Here is an 18,640-nt window from a genome sequence, read left to right on the forward strand (position 1 = left end):
CTCATAAGCACTTAGTAAGAAAGTCCAATTCTTCTGGCCCTATTAACATCCCCTACTAAGTGGTACTGGAGAGATGGCTCAGTGGTAAAGAGAACTGGCTGCTCTTCCAGAGGACCTGGATTTGTTCCGGCACCCACACAGCAGCTCACAATCGTTCTCAACTGCCTCCACCAGATCAGTGGCAACGATTTAGTCATAAAACAGCACCAAGGCAACCACACAACAAAAGAGACATACTGGGTCTAGCATAGAGCTCTACAGGCTACCTGTTTTTTTACCCAAGCATCAGGTATACTATAACACATTGGCCCTCTTACCCTGTCCAGGGAAAAAGGGGGACACTGTAACCAGGGCACTGTGGCAGGGTCCTCCAGAATCAATGACACTTCTGCTTTCACCTCCACCAAGAACCCCTTGGTACAGTGGAGAAGGACTTGCTTTTTTTTCTTTCTTTTTAATTATAAGCACCTTTACCCACCGAGCCACCTCACTGCCCCCAGATCTGTCTGTCTGTCTCAGGACTTGGTTCCATGACCCTGTCCTTAAAGAGAACTTGTCTTCCTAGTCCCACCTATTTCTTTTCAATTTTTTTATTTTTTTTTTAATTTTATAATTTAATTTAATTTTACATATTGGCCACGGAGTCCCCTGTCCTCCCTCCTCCCCCCCCAACCCACTCCCCATTCCCATCTCCTCCAGAGGGCAAGATTCAGTCGAGGCAGGTCCAGTCCCCTCCTCCCTTCACCCAGGCTGAGCAAAGTGTCCCTGCATATACCCAAAAGTGTCTTTCAGTAACTCTCATATATAGTTGTGTTTTTTGAAAGAGACTTCAGGATATAAAATCCTGATTGGTATGAATAGCATGAAGTTCTTGGCTTTAATTAAGCTCTCCTACTAATGTACCTCACATACTATCTTTTTTTTTTTTTTTGGTTTTTCGAGACAGGGTTTCTCTGTGTAGCTTTGCACCTTTCCTGGATCTCACTCTGTAGCCCAGGCTGGCCTCGAACTCACAGAGATCCGCCTGGCTCTGCCTCCCCAGTGCTGGATTAAAGGCGTGCGCCACCACCGCCCACACATACTATCTTATGTGAGGAAAACTCTCAGTGAGCCAGGCTGAGAGGTGGTAAGATGCCTGAGAAACAGAACTCTGGAGCAAGTTCAAGGCCTAGAAACAGTAAAGTATCATACCTATACTCTGCATTACCCTGGTCAAAAGCAAAAGGAACCTTATAAAGAATACCAGACAAAGCAAAGACATCAGTGTAAAGCCACTTACCCTCAGGACTGTTACCACCGACAAGCTCTCTCCAACTTGGGAGTGTGGCACAGCCATGCTTCCAGTGGGGACATCTGGTGAGTCATTCACTAAGGTCTCTTCAATGACCAGGCTTGTCTGGTAGGGTTGGTGGCTCTCTCCCACCTCCAAGGACGCCTCCTCCAGGAGCATGTCTTGGCTGAGGATCTCTGAAGTGGCAATCTCCTGCACAGCACCTGGCTGGGAAAGCGCGCCCACCTCCTCAGCCAGGGCCTCCACAGCGAGGCACTGCTCTGCCATGCCTGCATGGCTGGTTACTACATCCGGGGAAGCATTAGACACGAGTGTTGATCCTTTAGGGGACATCTGGTTCTGAGCCACACAGAGCTCTAGCTGAGGGCAGCTCCTGTCTTCCTGCAGGGTGCTCTTGGGAATGATGATGTAATCCGATCGGGGAAGGATCTTTCGGAAACCTGGGATGTCCGGAACCACAGCAGTCAGTGATGATGAGAGCTTAGAGTTCTGAGAATGAGGAAGCCAAGAGGGAAACAAGCAGAGATGAATGGATGAAGAGCTCATGAAGTTGTGTATAGTAGCTTTTTTTTTTCCCCCCCAAAAACTGCCTGACCTAACTCAGAAAAGATCAGCCTCTGTCAACAGCAATGTCACCTTCATTTGAATCAACATACTTTACGTGCTCAAGAAACTGTAGAACGGATTAGATTCTATTGTTAGGGGGATTGAACTGGGGGCTTGTGAATCCTGGGAAAATGCTCTACATCGGTGGCACTGAACTCGGGGTAGGGCATCAATCCTGGCTTCCAAAACTCTGAGCTTGAACACCAGGTCTGCATAGTCTTGAGCAAACTCTATTCCCTCTTGAAGCCTCAGCAACCCCACCTGTTGGTTTTTAGTGGTTTTTTTTTTTAGGAATCTGGCAATTTGTGAGTTCTTTTTAAACTTTGATACTTTTGAGTTATAAAGTAACAAATAATGTAAATACCTAAACAAGTACTACTAGATTATCAGACCGTTTAAATTAAGGCCCTGAATATGTTAGGGGGTGCAGAGAGGAAACCTAACATCTTAAAATTCAGAAATTTGTTGAAACCTGTGACTTAATTTTATCTCTAAAATAACACTATAATACATGGGGAAATCAAAGTCAAAATTCATGAGGCTAAAAGTCCAGGGCATAAAATTAGTAAGAAGTAAAAACCTGAACTCTAGTTTTTTTTTTTTTTTTTTTTTTTTTTTAAAGATTTATTTATTTATTATACATACAGTGTTCTGTCTGCATATGTCCCTGCAGGCCAGAAGAGGGCACCAGATCTCAATACAGGTGGGTGTGAGCCACCATGTGGTTGCTGGGAATTGAACTCAGGACCTCTGGAAGAGCAGTCAGTGCTCTTAACCACTGAGCCATCTCTCCAGCCCTGAACTCTAGTTTTTTAAAGATCAAGACTAGGTACTAGAGGCAGCCCTCATGGCAAATCAGTACCCAAAGGGGAATCTGTGTTTGATTTTTTTTTTTTTTTTTGGTTTTTCGAGACAGGGTTTCTCTGTGTAGCTTTGCGCCTTTCCTGGTACTCACTTGGTAGCCCAGGCTGGCCTCGAACTCACAGAGATCCTCCTGGCTCTGCCTCCCGAGTGCTGGGATTAAAGGCGTGCGCCACCACCGCCCGGCGATTTTTTTTTTTTTAACTTAAACTAAAAGTCATCCAGTAAGAGAAACAGAACAAAATGAATAGATAATAAAAATCCAGTTTAATGGAAAAAAAAAAAAAAAAAAAAAAAAAAAAAAACACGTCAAAGCACCTTTTAAAGGCACACTGAGCCGGGCGGTGGTGGCGCACGCCTTTAATCCCAGCACTTGGGAGGCAGAGGCAGGTGGATCTTTGTGAGTTCGAGGCCAGCCTGGTCTACAGAGCAAGATCCAGGAAAGGCGCAAAGCTACACAGAGAAACCCTGTCTCGAAAAACCAAAAAAAAGGGCACACTGAAATCAAATACAAGAGCATCTCTGGAGAACTCAAAAGGGAGAGTCAATGGGACTACTTAAGAAACAAAGGCAGCAAAGATAGCACTCAGGTGAAATGTGAAGGTAGACGGAACTGCAGAGGGCAAGGGGAACGGCATCTTCACAACCCCTCAGAAGACACATTAGGGCAATGAGATTAAATGGTGCAAATAAACAGAATTGTCTGGATTAAAACAGAGAAAAGGACTAGATGGCAGAAACTATACAGACTTGAAGGAATAACACAGGAGCCCCAGGTCCTGCATTGAGCAGGAAGGGCCACCAAGAAGAGACAGTCTGCCAAGGACTCTTGACAGTCCCTCAAGATGCAGTTTCATCCGCACACCAGGAGACCTAGAGGACAGCGCAGCACAGAAAGCTTCACCAAGTCTCAGTGCATTCCAGGGAACCACTAACTGGCACTTTTTCTTCTTACGTGGTACTGGATTTTTTTGTTTGTTTCTTTGTTTTGGTTTCTCTGTGTAGTCCTGGCTGTCCTGGAACTCACTCTGTAGACTAGACTGACCTCAAACTCAGAAATCCACCTGCCTCTGCCTCCTGAGTGCTGGGTTTAAAGATATGTGCCATAACAGCCTGGCTGGATTTTTTAAAAAAAATTTAGATTTAATTATTTTACATGCATGAGTGTTTTGCAGGTATGTACGTATGTGTACTGCATGTATGCCTGGTGTCCAAGAAGGTCATTAGATTCCCTGGAAATAGTTACAGATGGTTGTAAGTTGCCATGTTGGTGCTGGGAACCAAATGTGGATCCTCCACAGGAACAGCCAAGTGTTCTTAACTGCTGAGCCATCTCTCTACCTAGTACTGGATTTTTTTATCTACTGCAAAGTAACACTTATGGACTAGATCAAAATCTGCCAAGAACTTAGATATGTGATTTACATTATATATTTTAACTTCATTTGATCTTATGAGTGTTTTGCCTAGATGTTTATGCAGTACATGTGTGCCTAGTGTCCTCAGAGATTAAAAAAAAAAGGGCGGGAGGATTAATCCACTTGGAACTGAAGTTACAGATGCTGGAGCCACCATGTGGGTGCTGGGAACCAAACCCAGGTCTTCTGTAAGCATGAGTGCTCTGAACCACTGAGCCATCATCACTCCAGCCCTACATTATATATTCTAGATATTATGACTGCCTACAAGCTCCATTTTGCAGATGAGAAAACTTACCGCCTCAAAAATTTAAATGATTCTTCCAAAATCATTTATCTAGTATCTTGATGGTAGTAGTGGAAATGAGTGAATATGAACAAGCACATAAATAAGGAAAAAAAAAATCAATGCAGATGATGTAAAAAAAATTTAGTCTTGCTAAAAACCAAATCATTCCAGAGTTAGTTGAGATTATTAGACAAAAAGGTTGCTGCCTTTATTTGATGTTTTAAAAAAGGTTGGCTCTAAGGATGGATCTCATGGCAATTATGCTAAGCATATGCTCTGCCACTGAGTTATTCCCAACTCCTAAGACTGTGAATTTCAGAATATGGAAGCCATGTGGAACAGGTATACTTTTCTTATATTTTACCTCCTCAGCCTCACCTTTCCTGGGGTTATTTCCCAGACTTGTCATAACAAATCATCTAGTGGTAAAAATATAGACTAGCATCTTCTAGATGGTAGGTGATGCAAAGCTACCTGAGGAGGAAGAGGAATATCTCAACAGTAAGGACAAAATAATCTCATTGGCAGTGGCAGACAAACTCAGTTAAGAAAAAGCCCAGTTTTGCTATAGCATAGCTGGAATCTTTGCTCTTTACATTTCCAAAAAAAGAAGTTGGAAACAATTGTCTAAGTTTAAAAAAAAAAAAAAAGTTTGGGTTAAAAGGTTTTAGCCTGCAATCACAATAGAGTTTCTATGGGAATTTCAACATTAAAAAAACCAGCTTGGGGAGGCATATAGCTCAGTGGCAGGGAGCTTGTCTACTGTGAATGAAGCACCATCAAAACAAGTGTATTCTGTCACTGTGAACTAGAGATAACAAATGGCAGACAGACATTGGCCTAAATTCATCCTCACTAGTTCCTTAGTTCAAGGACTCAAAGCTCCAGTCACCACCATCAACTTTGGCTTTAACCTTGAATTTCTCTTCTGGTATAGTTCAAAAGTACATGGTATCACACAAAGCAGTTTTACTTCTTTCCATACAAACCTCATTCCTGATTGTTATGATACCAGTCAAAACAACAGATAGATTACACCACATTCAATTAGTAATATGAAAACATGGTGCAGAAGAAATGCCTAAATAAACCACCATATTAAGGAAAAAAGCATTACTATGAGGATAAGGAGCTTTGAGTTACAGTAATGATCAGAAAAGGAACCAAAGGCTCATTATAAAGAAATCAGAAAATGTCAGCTCTCTGTACTGTTGCAATCAAAAAGAATGCGGCGGCGTATCATGAAAACAGACACAATACCAGACTCAAAATAGATAATTTAAAAGCTTTTCAAGAGAACACGGGAGTTGATCTCCCAGGTCCTTACCCATTAAAGCAATGTAGGGGTAGGAGGGGTGGTATAGGAACAAAAAAAAATACTTACAGGATCCAAACCTTCTTTCTCTAGTTTGGCCTTCTCCAAGTAGTAACTTCTCTCCGCCACACTGAGGAGCCTCCAGCTCTCACTGATCTTCTTATTGATCTCGGACTGTGGGAGGTGGGGGAGCTCCTGCTGCACTTTCAAGTAGATGTCATAGTAGTAGAGAAGGTAAGCAGACCTGCAGAGGCAATAACTGCCCTTACTTCAACCAGCACTTGCTGGAATGTCAGGGGTGTTAGTCAAAGGCCAAGAAAACAAAGCCAAGCCAAACCTCTCAATTCAAAGCATTGTCTCTAAACAAGAACATCTGTAACACCCCAGTTATGTAACCAACTATAGTCAAAGATGCAAGGGTCTTGTCATTCCACTCTCAGGCCAAGGTTAACAGCAGAGGCTGACGACCCAGGCTTAGTGCACACACACATTACTCCTCTACTCTGCCTTTGGTCATCTAACTGGTCAAAACTATCTCATCAAGGATGGGTGGTGGTGGAGCACATCATTAATCCCAGCACTGGAGAGTCAGGGGCAGGCGGATCTCTGAGGCCAGCCTGGTCTACAAAGTAAGTTCCAGGACAGCCAGGGCTGTTAAACAGAGAAATCTTGTCTCAAAAAAAAAATCTCATCAAGGCTGAGAGAAGAAAGCAAGTAATTATCGAAGTGGTCCAGTGCTAGTAATATCAGCCAGAAGTTTTTAGTATTCAAGGTAAGAGGGAAACTAAAGTAGATAATATCGGTAGAAATCACTGGCATTGCTTATACCTGTATTGTTACTAAGCCTGTTTTAAATATTTAAATAATGACATAATAAAAAATAACATACAGAAAGAGTCCACAGATTCTAGCATTACACAGCACACATTCCTTTAACAGTCTGGAAACAGACAAAGTCTGCCCCTTTGCACCCCCAGTATCTCGCCCCCTACATCAATGCCCACTCAGACTGACAACTGTATTCTAAATGAATCTTTATCTTCTTCAGCACAGCCCCCCACAAACCATCAATAACTAAAATATTAAAGCTAACCTGGGTTTCTTGGCCTTTTCTCCTTGTATTTTATACTTTTTCTTCTTCTTGGGTGGCCCAGGAGAAGTGTAGTAAGCTTCCTCAATTTCCTCCATCACGACAGTTACCTCAGCACCATCATATGCTGTATCCATGGCTAGAGAAGAGGTAAGTCAACAGAAAGGTTTAAGTATCCCATGTAAAAGGAACAGCAGCCTCCAGGGCAAATAATGAACTCTGTCAGGATCTAAAGGTTTAGACATTTCCCAAATTCAAAAGATCTTAACAAGCACATGGTACTTGATTCTTACAGTTTCGAGGGCTCATTTCAGCCCTGAATGAGAATCTCTAGAGGGTAGGAATCAAATGCCCACAGTGAGTCTTTTATTCAGGCAAATCAGGGACCAGAGTTTGAGAGCCTTTTGTTTACATTCCCTCATGGGATGCAAGTAGTCCCATATGAGGATTTAAGAAACCAAACTTTTTTTTTTTTTTAAAGAATTCCTGGCCAAGAGTTAGAAATTCTGGTCCTACCCTTACAGTTTCATCACTTTAAGTAAGTTTCAATGATTTAACTAAATGTGTAATAAGGAATTTTATATGTAAGAGATTTACATATCTGTCAGCTTGTGTGATTTGAGGCAGGTCTGCCGACTACTTTAGATTCTGTTACTTCTTTCCTGTATGTTAAAAAAGTAGGTAGGGTGCTGGAAAGATGGCTCAGTGGTTAAGAGCACTTGTTTGATTCCCAGCATCCACGTGGTAGCTCACAACCATCCATAACTTCATTTCCAAGTGCTGTATGTCCTCTTCTGACCTCCATCACAGGCATTAGGCATGCATGTGGTGCACAGATATACATGTAGGCAAAACATTAATATAAATACAATAAATACATCTAACTAAAAAAATTTAAAAGCTCTCTCTCTTCCCACAGACTTGTGTATATGTGTTGGGGGGTTGTTACTGTGGGTACACATACACCTTAGTTAAGGTTCCTAACTAAGGAACTTATTGGTATAATAAAACATCAATACCAAAAGCAACTCGAGGAGGAAAGTTTATGCTAGCTTTCACTTCTGCATCACAGTCCATCGCTCCGGGAAGTCAGGGCAGGAGCTGAAGCAGAGGCCATGGAGGAGGACTGCTTACTGGTTTGCTCTTCACAGCTTGCTCAGTCTATTTTCTTCTTTAGCTTTCTCTTTTCTTTTCTTTCCTTTGTTTGTTTGTTTTTCAAGACAAGGTTTCATTGGTTGTCCTGGAATTTCCTACGTAAACCAGTCTGACCTTGAACTCACAGAGATTCACCTGCCTCTAAGTGCTGGGATTAAAGGCATGCGCCACCACTGCCCAGCTTCAGTCTGTTTTCTTTTTTTTTTCTTTTTTTTTTTTTTTTTTTTCGAGACAGGGTTTCTCTGTGTAGCTTTGCGCCTTTCCTGGAACTCACTTGGTAGTCCAGGCTGGCCTCGAACTCACAGAGATCCGCCTGGCTCTGCCTCCCGAGTGCTGGGATTAAAGGCGTGCACCACCACCGCCCGGCTTCAGTCTGTTTTCTTATAGCATCCAGGACCACCACTGGGCTGGTGGTCCTGCCCACAGTGAGCTGGGCCCTCCCACTCAATCATTAGTCAAGAAAATGCACCACAGGCTTGCCTGCAGAACGATCTGGTGGGGATATTTTCTCAACTGAGATTCCCCCTTCCAAAATAAAAGCTGACATAAAAACTAGCCAGCAGGCCATGCATGGGGACGGGTGCAAGTGTGTGCATGTGGAGCTCACCAAACTGTCTAGGCCTGCTAGCTCTCCACCTCAGGGGTTGCCTAGCACTGAGATTAGAGAGTGAGCCACTTTCTAAGACTCAGATGCCTATGTTTATCCACAGTAAGCATTTCACCAACTAGACCCATTCCCAGAGATCTACATGGTAGGACTCAAAGGATTTAAATCACATAACTGTTGGAGAACAGCCAAGCACTGTACTAATTAAAGAGTTCATTATTAAAGACTATCACCTGTAGTGAGATAGTTAGCAACCTGTCCATGGCCATGAAGCCCAAATATTGAAAATAGGTGTTTAATTAAAAAAAAAAAAATCCAGCCCTTGGTCCTTTTCTTCACAATGTTATGCTGCCACCCAACTTGACTGGCAGTTTTCTATATGAGGACAATTCAATAAACTCTGATGGAAATGTTCTCTATTAATGCTGTCCGATACAGTGGCCACTAGTCACAGATGGTTACTGGGCACTTGGAACAGGGCTAGCAGCCAAAAATGGACTAACTTCAGTATGATGACTGTAACTGTATGGCAGGTGGCTACAGTGTGGACAGCACAGATCTAAACAGTAACCTTGCTGGTGTGATGGAGCACACTTGTAATCCCAGCACTTGGCAAGCAGAGACAGGAGACTCAGGAGTTCAAGATCAGACCATGGTACGTAAATCCTGCCTCAAAAACCAAAGCCAAAAAATAAGAATAAACAGTAAACTGACAAACCAACATGGCTTTCTGGTGTTAGCCTAAAATGAAACAAACAAAAAATAAAACAAAACAGAATTAACAGGTTTTTTTGTCTAGGAAAAAGACAGGCATAAAAATCTAAATGAATAGTTCAAGAAGAGCTAATTTATTTGTGGCCAAGCACTAAGTTGGAATTTCACCAACTTAATCCTTAGAGGGAGAAAGATCCGAGAATCACTAGAATTTTAGAGAGGAAAACATAGTTGTTCTTGAAAATCCACCAAACAGGTATTAGGAAATGGAGCTGTGGTAGTACACACGAACAGGACTGAGAGGTGTGGCGAGACCTCACAAATGATAACCAGGAAGAATAAAGAGAAAGGGGAATCCAGGAGACTCGGATGCAAGTCAGAATTCTTACCACTGGACCAGAGAGACAAGTACATTCCATACCCTAAATGTCGGCTATTTCTCCTAGAAGATGAAGATGGATACACTGCCTAGGCTTGGGAGGTAAGAGCCCCGCCCTCTTCCCCTCCCTTTTTTGGTCTTTTTCTTATTTTTAACATGTATGGGGGGGGTGCGGTGTGCATGCATGTTCATGTGTGTGGGTGGAAGTATGCAACATGTGGTGACCCAAGGTTAATGTCCATTTTGGACATTACCAGAACACTCTTTTCTTCAAGGCAGGATCTCTCAACCAAATCCAGAGATGGACAACATGACTAAGGTCCTGTCTCCGCTTTCCAAGACCAGTATTATAGATAGGCCATCATACCTACCGACACACATGTGGTTCTGGGGATCCTAACTCCCACTCTCTTACAAGTACGTTAGCTGCTGAGCCATCGTCCTAGCAGACAAAAAATACTTCTGACCGATGTAAAAACTAAAACCCCTCCTCTACTACACCCAAACACACAACATTTCAGCCCTATTTAAAAAATTATTTATGTGTATGGGTGGTTTTGCCTGCACACATTTCTGTGCACTACATGAGTGCCTGGTGCCCCCAAAGGCCGAATTACTTCATCAGAATCCCCTGACACTGGGGTTACAGATAGTTGTGAACTGCCACGTGGGTGCTGGGAAATGAACCCAGGGCCTCTAGAACAGCCAGTACTCTTAACTGCTGAGCCATTTCTCCAGCCCCAATCTTAAAGATATACACTAGGTTAGGAACATATTACTTAGGCGTTTTATAGTTATGACTTCTCTTCTGCCATTCTTCCCTAAAACCTTAAGTGGGGAGTTTGGGGGGGGGGGGAGGCAGGGTTTGCTTCCTAACAGTCACTGAAACCTAATGAGTCAGTCCACAATGTGACTCTATAAGCAAAAGGCAAATTGGTTAAGGGCAGCTACGGTTCACATCAAGGACATATGGGGATCAAACTTTTTGCCCTATATATAATTGACTCCCTGGCCCTTAAAAGCCTTGTGAAGAAAGCAGTATTACTCCATGAGAGCGCCTGTAAAGAAGCATGTCTTAGTGGCCAGAACTAACCAGGTTAAGAGCCAGTTGTTACACCTTGGGACATGAAAGGACTATCTTGGGTTTCTGTTGGTATGACTACAGTGTCCTACACCTGGGTCCAAGTTTGTTTTCAGAGCCTAGGCCTCAGTGAAGAAAGGCAAAGAGATGTAGAAAAATATGGAGGTTAAAAACAACAGTTCCGACAGTTGGGTGTGGTGGTGAAGGCCTATAGTCCCAGGACTGAGGAGATGGAAGCCGGACAGGGTAGTAGTTGAAAGCTAATCTCATCTACATAGTGAGTCTGAGGCCAGCCTGGGATGCACCCTGTCTCAAACACCAAAACAGGAAAAGTAGGGGTGGGGGGTCTTTTGAGGACTTAAGATCTGAGTCCTAATAGCACTCCTGCAGATCCCTAAGACCTTAAGCATGCTGCTATTTTCCCTCTTTAAGCCTTAGTTATCTGTAGAACACAGGGGCAGCACTTGAAATGAGACACTTTCACTAGCCTACCAAACCTTCCGTGGAACGTCAGATGATGGCTTCTGGCGGCTCGGCCACGAGCCACCTTCTTTCCCTCCCCGGGCTGTCCCTAAGGTACAGACGAAAGGAAATAAATGGTTCACCGTGCAGCACTGGGCAACAGAAGCTGGAGCGGAAGCCGCAGGACCCGCACTCAGGTGGCGGGGCGGTGTGAGCCGAGTGGGCGGGACTTACCCGGAGGAGTTGGTGAGCCTCGCGGCTCACATTCCCGGGGGTGCCCGGCCACGGGGCTCGACAAGGGTGCTGGTCGGTGCACTCGCGCTCCCCGCTGTAGGCGAGAGGCGGCTCCAGTCGTGACAGCGGTAAAGAGAAAGTGGAGACGAGAGCTCGCGCACGCATCCCGGGGGCTGGAGGAGCCCCGGCCCCGCGGCCCCGCCCGGCGACACACGGCGCGGGAGTCGCCAAAGCCTCTTCTCGCTCTCCCTCCGAGTCGCGCTGCGGAGTCGTGAAAGGGGAGTGGAGGGCCGCAGGTTCGCGCACAGGCCCGGCCGACGCCTGCCGAGGGCCCCGGGGACGGGGGGGGGGTCAGGCCCCGGGAAGCCCGAGGAAGACAGCAAGGACACGAGCGTCTACGCGGCACCGGCGCGCTGCTGGCAGCGGCGACAGCACACCACGGATCGCCAGGGAGACCCGTCCCGGCGGCCCTCGCGGCGCACCGGAAGCGGCCGGCGCACGTGATTGCGTGCGACAACCCCCCCCCCCCTCCCCTCCTCCGCGCAAGCGCAACCGACTGGTCGTCTGTTGGAACCGATTGGAGGCTTGTCGGGGCTGGATGGTGGAAAGGGATCCACTAAAGCGGACGGACTGCTTCCGGCCAGACTTACCGGAGCCGGAAGCAGGGGCTGCGGTTGCGAAATGAGCAGGCCAACAGGTTCGGGACAGGGATTTGGGACAGTCAGGTAACAGGGGCGGAGCTCTACCGAGCTCGGCCTCACCTTTCATAACTTTCTCTTTCACGTTAAGGTTAATGCTGCTCCAGGCTTCCCTCCTCACTCCGGTGAGCAGTGACAAAAGTGACTTTCTGGAATGCAGAGCTCTGGGAGCGAAGAGCTGGATTGGATTTTTCACGTCATAGGTTGTGCCCAATTTAAACGAGTTCCTGCGAGACCACTTGCAAATGCAGTGCTAGACTTTTCCAATTTCCCACCTACCACTGTCACCCGCTTCCCAAGCTGCCATGTCTGCCTGACCTCATGCGGTTCTTACCTCCACTCTGATCTCTACAGTCATCACAGCAGATTGGTCCTTTTGCACGATTAACTCAGATCAGGTGTCTTGTCTTTGGACCTGGGATGTAGATCCGTGGTAGAGGGATTCCCTAGCGTGTACTTAGTCTTGAGTTCAATCCCCAAGGCAATTTTTTTTTTCCAACGTAATAGTTTGACCAAGACAAAAGATACCAGTTTGTCTCTTCATCTTCCCGTGTCTACTCTCAGTATCAGTAGTTTTCAAAAGCAAGTTAATGACATTTGTATAAACTGACAACATGACTGTTCCACAATATGATTAAGGGGGAGGTTTTAATTGTGGTTATGAGAGAGAGAACAGCCAGAGGAATCCAGAAGAGTCCACAGCAGAGAGAGAAAGAAGTAGACTGAACATGGCCAACAGACTGGACCTGGGTGAAAGACGTGTCCAGTCCAAAGGAAGCTCCATTCCCCCCAAGTTTCAAAAGGCAGAGAGACAAATGACTATCTGTGGTGTCTGTTAGCACACCAAAGCACATGCTAGCCCCCAGGTTCCCTCAGTATTACAAGTACCTATTAAACATTCCAAAGTCCATGCTAGCCTCCTCGCTCTTATCACCTCCTCCCTTACCCTAAACTCCCTCCAGCCCACAGGCATCCATCCCCCCAGTTACTCATTCACCTTATAACCCTGCTCGTTTTGAAATGCTTGCTCTCCCATCTCTCTGCCCCTCCTGCATCTGTCATGACAGGTCTAGTCTGCTGGCCATGTTCAGTCTACTTCTTTCTCTCTTGGTTCTGGACTCGTCCAGATGCCTCTGCTGTTCTCCCTCTCATATCTACAATTAAAACCTTCCCCTTAAACCATGCCACAGAGTGGTTACATCATCAGTTTATACAGGGAGGAGAGAGAGAGAGAGAGAGAGAGCGCTCTAAGAGAGAGATAGCAGGGTTATAAGGAGAATGAGTAGCTGAAGAAGAGGGAAGCCCAAGAGCTGGATGGAGTTTAGGGAGGGGAGGAGAGGAAAAGAATTAGGATGGATTTTGAAATGTGTAACAAGTACTATGATACTAAGGGAGCCTGGAGGCCAGCTTGAGCTTTAATATGCTAATAAGCACCACAGGAAGCCATTTGTCCCTTCTGCTAGTGATAAGAGAAATGACTTTTTGGTAGAGGGGAACTGGCTTTACAAGCTCCTGAAGAATGCTGGCTTTCATCTAACCACCAGAATATATTCATGTTGAACCCATTTCTGGGTATTTGGACTGCCTTTTGGAGTTTGGGGAACTGGAGTTTCCTTTGGACCTAACAATTTGGAACATTACATTTGTCCTGCTACAAGGAAGCTGTATTGATCATAGAAAGTGCTTCACATATATATCCTCATGATTGGTTCCCATCTGAGTAAGTTACATCAGCATCCACTGGACTGTTCAACACTCAAAACAGAAATCTGAGAGTTACCCTTTACTCCTTCGCTTCACACCCAGCCCACAGTAACAGCCCTACCTGAATACTTGTCACCATTTTCTCTAATCCAGCTTTCCATATCTGATCTGGACCAGCACCCATTTGGTGCTGGTGATTGAGCTCAGGACCTTGTACATGTACCCTGCTATGAAGCTACACTCCAAACTCTAGGATTCCTATGTTTTTCTCTGTCATCAAGTCTTTGCTGGTAGCTGCGGAGTTACAGTTGCTTAAGGGGCAGCCACTGAATTTAATGAAAAACAACAGTCTTATATATGCTCAAGCCACGCCCAGTGTGCCAGACCACTTCCTGTTGTCTGCTGATCAAGATGTAGCTCCTTCTCCAGCACCATGTGTGCCTGCATGCCACCATGTTCTGCCAAGATGATAATGTATTAAACCTCTGAAACTGTAAGCCACTCAACTAAATGTTTTCCTTTATAAGAGTTGCTATGGTCATGGTGTCTCTTCACAGCAATTGAAACCCTAAGACACCAATCAGGAGCTTTGAAGATTTAAAACAAATGCCTTTTCTGCTAAGTCTGGTCAGACAAAACACCATCCAGCAGGAAGAGTTTGGAGTTTGTTTATCAGGTATTTATTTTTGTTGTACTGGGAGTTGACCCTCTAAAATGTGGAGGCTAATATGAGTGCAGCAGGGAGTTTCTGAAAGGTTTTAAACAAGAAAAAAAAAATGACTGTTGTTCCACTTGGAGTCATGCATATCCTTCAGAACACTTCAAACTCTTTCCTGCTTTTGAGATTTGGCCGATGCTTTATCCTTGGCTGCACTGCCCCTCTCTGATGCTCTTCATGGAGATCTCAGCTTAAATGCCATTCTCTAACTTTGTAAATAGACCCCACCCCACCCTACAGCCTTTGCAGTAATGAGGATTAACCTTGGTCCTTGAGCACGCTAGGCAAGTACCCTACCACTGAGCTATATCCCCAGCCTTTAAAATGTTTATTTGAGATAGAGTCTCATTAACTTGCTGAGGCTGACCACCAACTGACTTTGCTCCCTCAACCTCCTCTGTAGCTGGATCACAAGACTCACAGCCCCATGCCAGACAGATCTCTTGCTTTTCTTCTCTACACTCTTTACTTTCTTCACAGTACTTACTGCATTCTGTAAGTGCCTTATTTATCAGTTTATTTACTGTTTCCCTCCATTTTTTATTTCTTGGGGGCATATAACTTGACTCTGTTGTTCATCACTGTGCCCTTACTGCTTGGAACCTGTAAATGTCCATTACGTGAATGTGTGACACCCGGAAACAGCTTCCTGTAGTGAAAATCTTTCTAAGACAGATGGAGAATTTGTAGTTCTCATTTTGGTGAACTTCTGAGCAGGGCAGTGGCATGCCAGATAAATCAGTGATCTAAGTTAAGAAATCTTCATGACCCTGGACCAGGCTCTTCCTCTGGCTTGTTTCTGTATCTACAAAACAAGGTGTCGAGCTCCTTGAATTTATAGTGTGTTGCTATTTGCAAGACTTTGCGACCTATTTCAGTCTGTTGTCATAGCAACCTAAGCAAACATTACTGTTCCCAGGCTTGGAAAGCTTAAGTAAATAGATTTTCTTAAGACCCTTTCTGTTTTAAATGTTCTGAGTCTCCCGATAGTCTAATACTGACACAGAGTCAGTGTCATGGATCCTGTCTTCTCACGATTTTTCCTACTAGAAATTTTAACACGCTAAGCCCTCACTCAGGTTTCTGTGAGGTCCTTCAGTTTATCTTCTTGTTTTCCCACACTTGTGGCAGAACAGGCTGGAAGGAGGAACAGACACAGCCCTCTTAGCTGTGGCCCAGCCCTCATCCCCTAGAAATGGTGCAGAATGAGAAGCAGAAACTTCAGCCGTGTCCCCCCCCTGGAGGAGAAAATGAAAGCTGTGGAAGCGTAGGCATCACTGCATGGTCATACCCAATACAGAGAAAGTGCAAGAGACATCTGTGGGGCCCCAGAGGGACAGGAGGAGGAATGCGCTCCGCAATGGCACCTAGGCTCTCTGCATGGGTTCAAGAACTTCGCGCCAAAACCATCCTCATCCCTGGTCTGTTAATCGGAAAAAGGCGTTAAACTTGGCCAACATGCTTGACTGTGACGATTTCAAGCACCTATGGGCTGACTGAACAGATTTATAGCTCTCCGTGGAAATGCTTTGAAAGCTGCAGACAGGCAGGTGACATAATGAACCCATACGGGTAATGAGTGACAGGATTGCTGACTGTAGTCCAGATGACATCTTTAATACTGAGGCAGGAGTTGGCTTTTTCCCTGTCCTTTCCCCTACCACACCCTTCTACGGAAGGGGACTGCACTGGTTGGTTTTCGTCAGCTTGACACAAACCTTGATATATCTGGGAAGAGGGAAGCCTAATTGAGAAAATGTCTCCATAATATTGGCCCTATAGGCAAGTCTGCAGGGTGATTTTCCTGATTAATAATTGATGTGGGAGGGCACAGCCCACGGTGGGTGATGCCAAGCCTGAGCAGGGGGTCCCGAGGTGTACAAGTCATGGAGAATAAGCCTATAAGCAGTGCTCCTTCATGGCCTCTTTAGTTCCTACCTGAGTTTCTGCCTTGACTGCTTGCCTTGACTTCTCTGGATGACAGACGAACTACAAGCTGTAGGATGAAATACACGTTTTCCTCTCCAAGTTGATTTTGGTAATGGTGTTTTATCACAGCAATAGAAACCCTAACTTAGACAGGGACCATCGTAAAGAGGGCAAGAAAGCAAAGTCGTGATTGATAGCTGCCTTTTGTTGCAATACTTCCGGGTCAGAAAACATGAAACCATTGATGGTAAAAGCCACAGCATCTCAAGAATGTCTATCCCACCAGTGATTGCTGAGCCAGCCACTGGCATGGATGGCACAGGACCTGATTAATGAGTGGTTAATGCAAACAGAGACCAGGATGAAGCAGGCAGAACACAGGATTCTGCTCATGGACAGCTGCTGTGCTCACAAGACACTTCCATACTTAAAGAAGTTAGGCATCTGCCCTCAAACTGTACTGCTGTCCTACAGCCACTGAACCCTAGCATAACTCCCACCCCAGACCCCAGAAATGGTGTACAGGAGCCACCTTCTATAACCAGTTCTCCTCCAGCTCAACAGCAGTGAAGAGCAAGAAGACATGAGCATCAAGCAAGCCGTTGGTATACTTGCTACCGTGGTGACTGAGGCAGTTCACAGTGGTGAAGTGTGGGCAGAGGGCAGGCCTCAGAGCCATGAAACTGAGAGATCTGACACAGCAGCAGAGATGCCTGGGGGATTAAGAGCATTGACTGCTTTTCCAGAGGACCCGGGTTCAGTTCCTGTATTAGTCCGAGTTCCCTGGAGTCACAGAACTTATGGAATGAATCTCTCTCTCTCTCTCTCTCTCTCTCTCTCTCTCTCTCTCTCTCTCTCTCTCTCTCTGTGTGTGTGTGTGTGTGTGTGTGTGTGTGTGTGTGTGTGACTGTCTCTTTCTATCTCATATATATATATATATATATATACATTATATATACACATATATATGGGGATTTATTGGAATGAATTACAGGTTGCAGTCTAAGAATGGCTAGGTGTGAATGGAAAGTCCAAGAATCTAGTGGCTGCCGAGTCCCATGAGGCTGGGTGTCTCAGCTGGTCTTCTGTAGATGCTGGCATCCTGAAGAAGGAGGCTCCAGTGCTAGTGAAGGAATGGATGCCAAGGCGAGGACAAGGAGGTGAAGAATGAACACTTCCTTCTTTCATTATCCTTGTATAGACACCTATCAGAAGACTAAAAGTGCCTTCCAGCCTCAAGATCCTGATCAAAGGCATGTTGTCTTCCTGCCTCAAGATCCAGCTCCCAGGTGTACCCTCCATTTCTGGACTTAGTTCATTCCAGATGCAGTCAAGGTGACAACCAGGAATAGCCATCCCAGTTCCTGTCACTCACACAATGGCTTACAACTGTCTATAACCCTAGTTCCAAGGCATCTGGGGCCCAAACACACAGCTGGTGCATAGACATGTAGGCAGAATACTCACATACATAACATTAAAAAATCGGTCTCAAAAATAAAAATAAAATCTTCTGGAAAAAAAAACCATTTTGGCATTTAGCAGCTGTGTCCCTTTGTCACCTGTGTGCCCAGTGAAATAAATTTCCAGGACTTTGTCACTGAAGATGACCTTATCATTCCCTGGAGCTGATGGTCCCAGAAATGACTCAGGGAATGGTGCATGCTGGGATGACCTTATTATTCCCTGGAGCTGATGGTCCCAGAGATGACCCCGGGAGTGGTGCATGCTGGTAAAGGTGGAAGAGAAGATGAGGTTTCCTTATCAGAACAGCCCAAACTCACCACAGAAGCCATCCCAAGTGGACACGCATGCATGCACGCACGCACATGCTTGATTTTGGTGTTCTGGGAATTTCCTTTGCCGGGCTCTTTCATCAGAGGGAAGAAAACCAAGATTTATTGCCCATTTATGTCTAGTACCGTTTAATTTGTTATCATTTAATCTTTCTAGAAAATCATTGCAAAAGTACAATTTCAAGTTACAGAGCTGAATGAGTAACTAGTGCTCCTGGGCTTACTTCTTTACAGTGTAGTTGCATATTCCAGCCACCAGAAGGAACAGGTGGGCTACATGTAAGGGAGAAAAC

General features: G+C 45.1%; 1 protein-coding gene across 1 annotated transcript in view; it reads right to left on the reverse strand.

Annotated features, from left to right (window-relative positions):
- The window catches only part of Hmgxb3 (HMG-box containing 3), a 55,317-nt gene extending 43,365 nt beyond the window's left edge, over positions 1–11,952 (reverse strand). The window contains exons 1-4 of the mRNA XM_052742262.1: positions 11,503–11,952; positions 6,874–7,009; positions 5,850–6,024; positions 1,280–1,780 (exon numbers count right to left, since the gene is read on the reverse strand). Coding sequence (XP_052598222.1) covers positions 1,280–1,780; positions 5,850–6,024; positions 6,874–7,007 — 810 coding nt within the window. The 5' untranslated portion in view covers positions 7,008–7,009; positions 11,503–11,952. The remainder of the gene's footprint in view (positions 1–1,279; positions 1,781–5,849; positions 6,025–6,873; positions 7,010–11,502) is intronic.
- Positions 11,953–18,640: the final 6,688 nt, after the last annotated feature.

This window comes from Peromyscus californicus, unplaced genomic scaffold (assembly GCF_007827085.1).
Source record: "Peromyscus californicus insignis strain IS unplaced genomic scaffold, ASM782708v3 Scaffold_17__1_contigs__length_78620276, whole genome shotgun sequence".
In the NCBI taxonomy this organism is placed as follows: domain Eukaryota; kingdom Metazoa; phylum Chordata; class Mammalia; order Rodentia; family Cricetidae; genus Peromyscus; species Peromyscus californicus.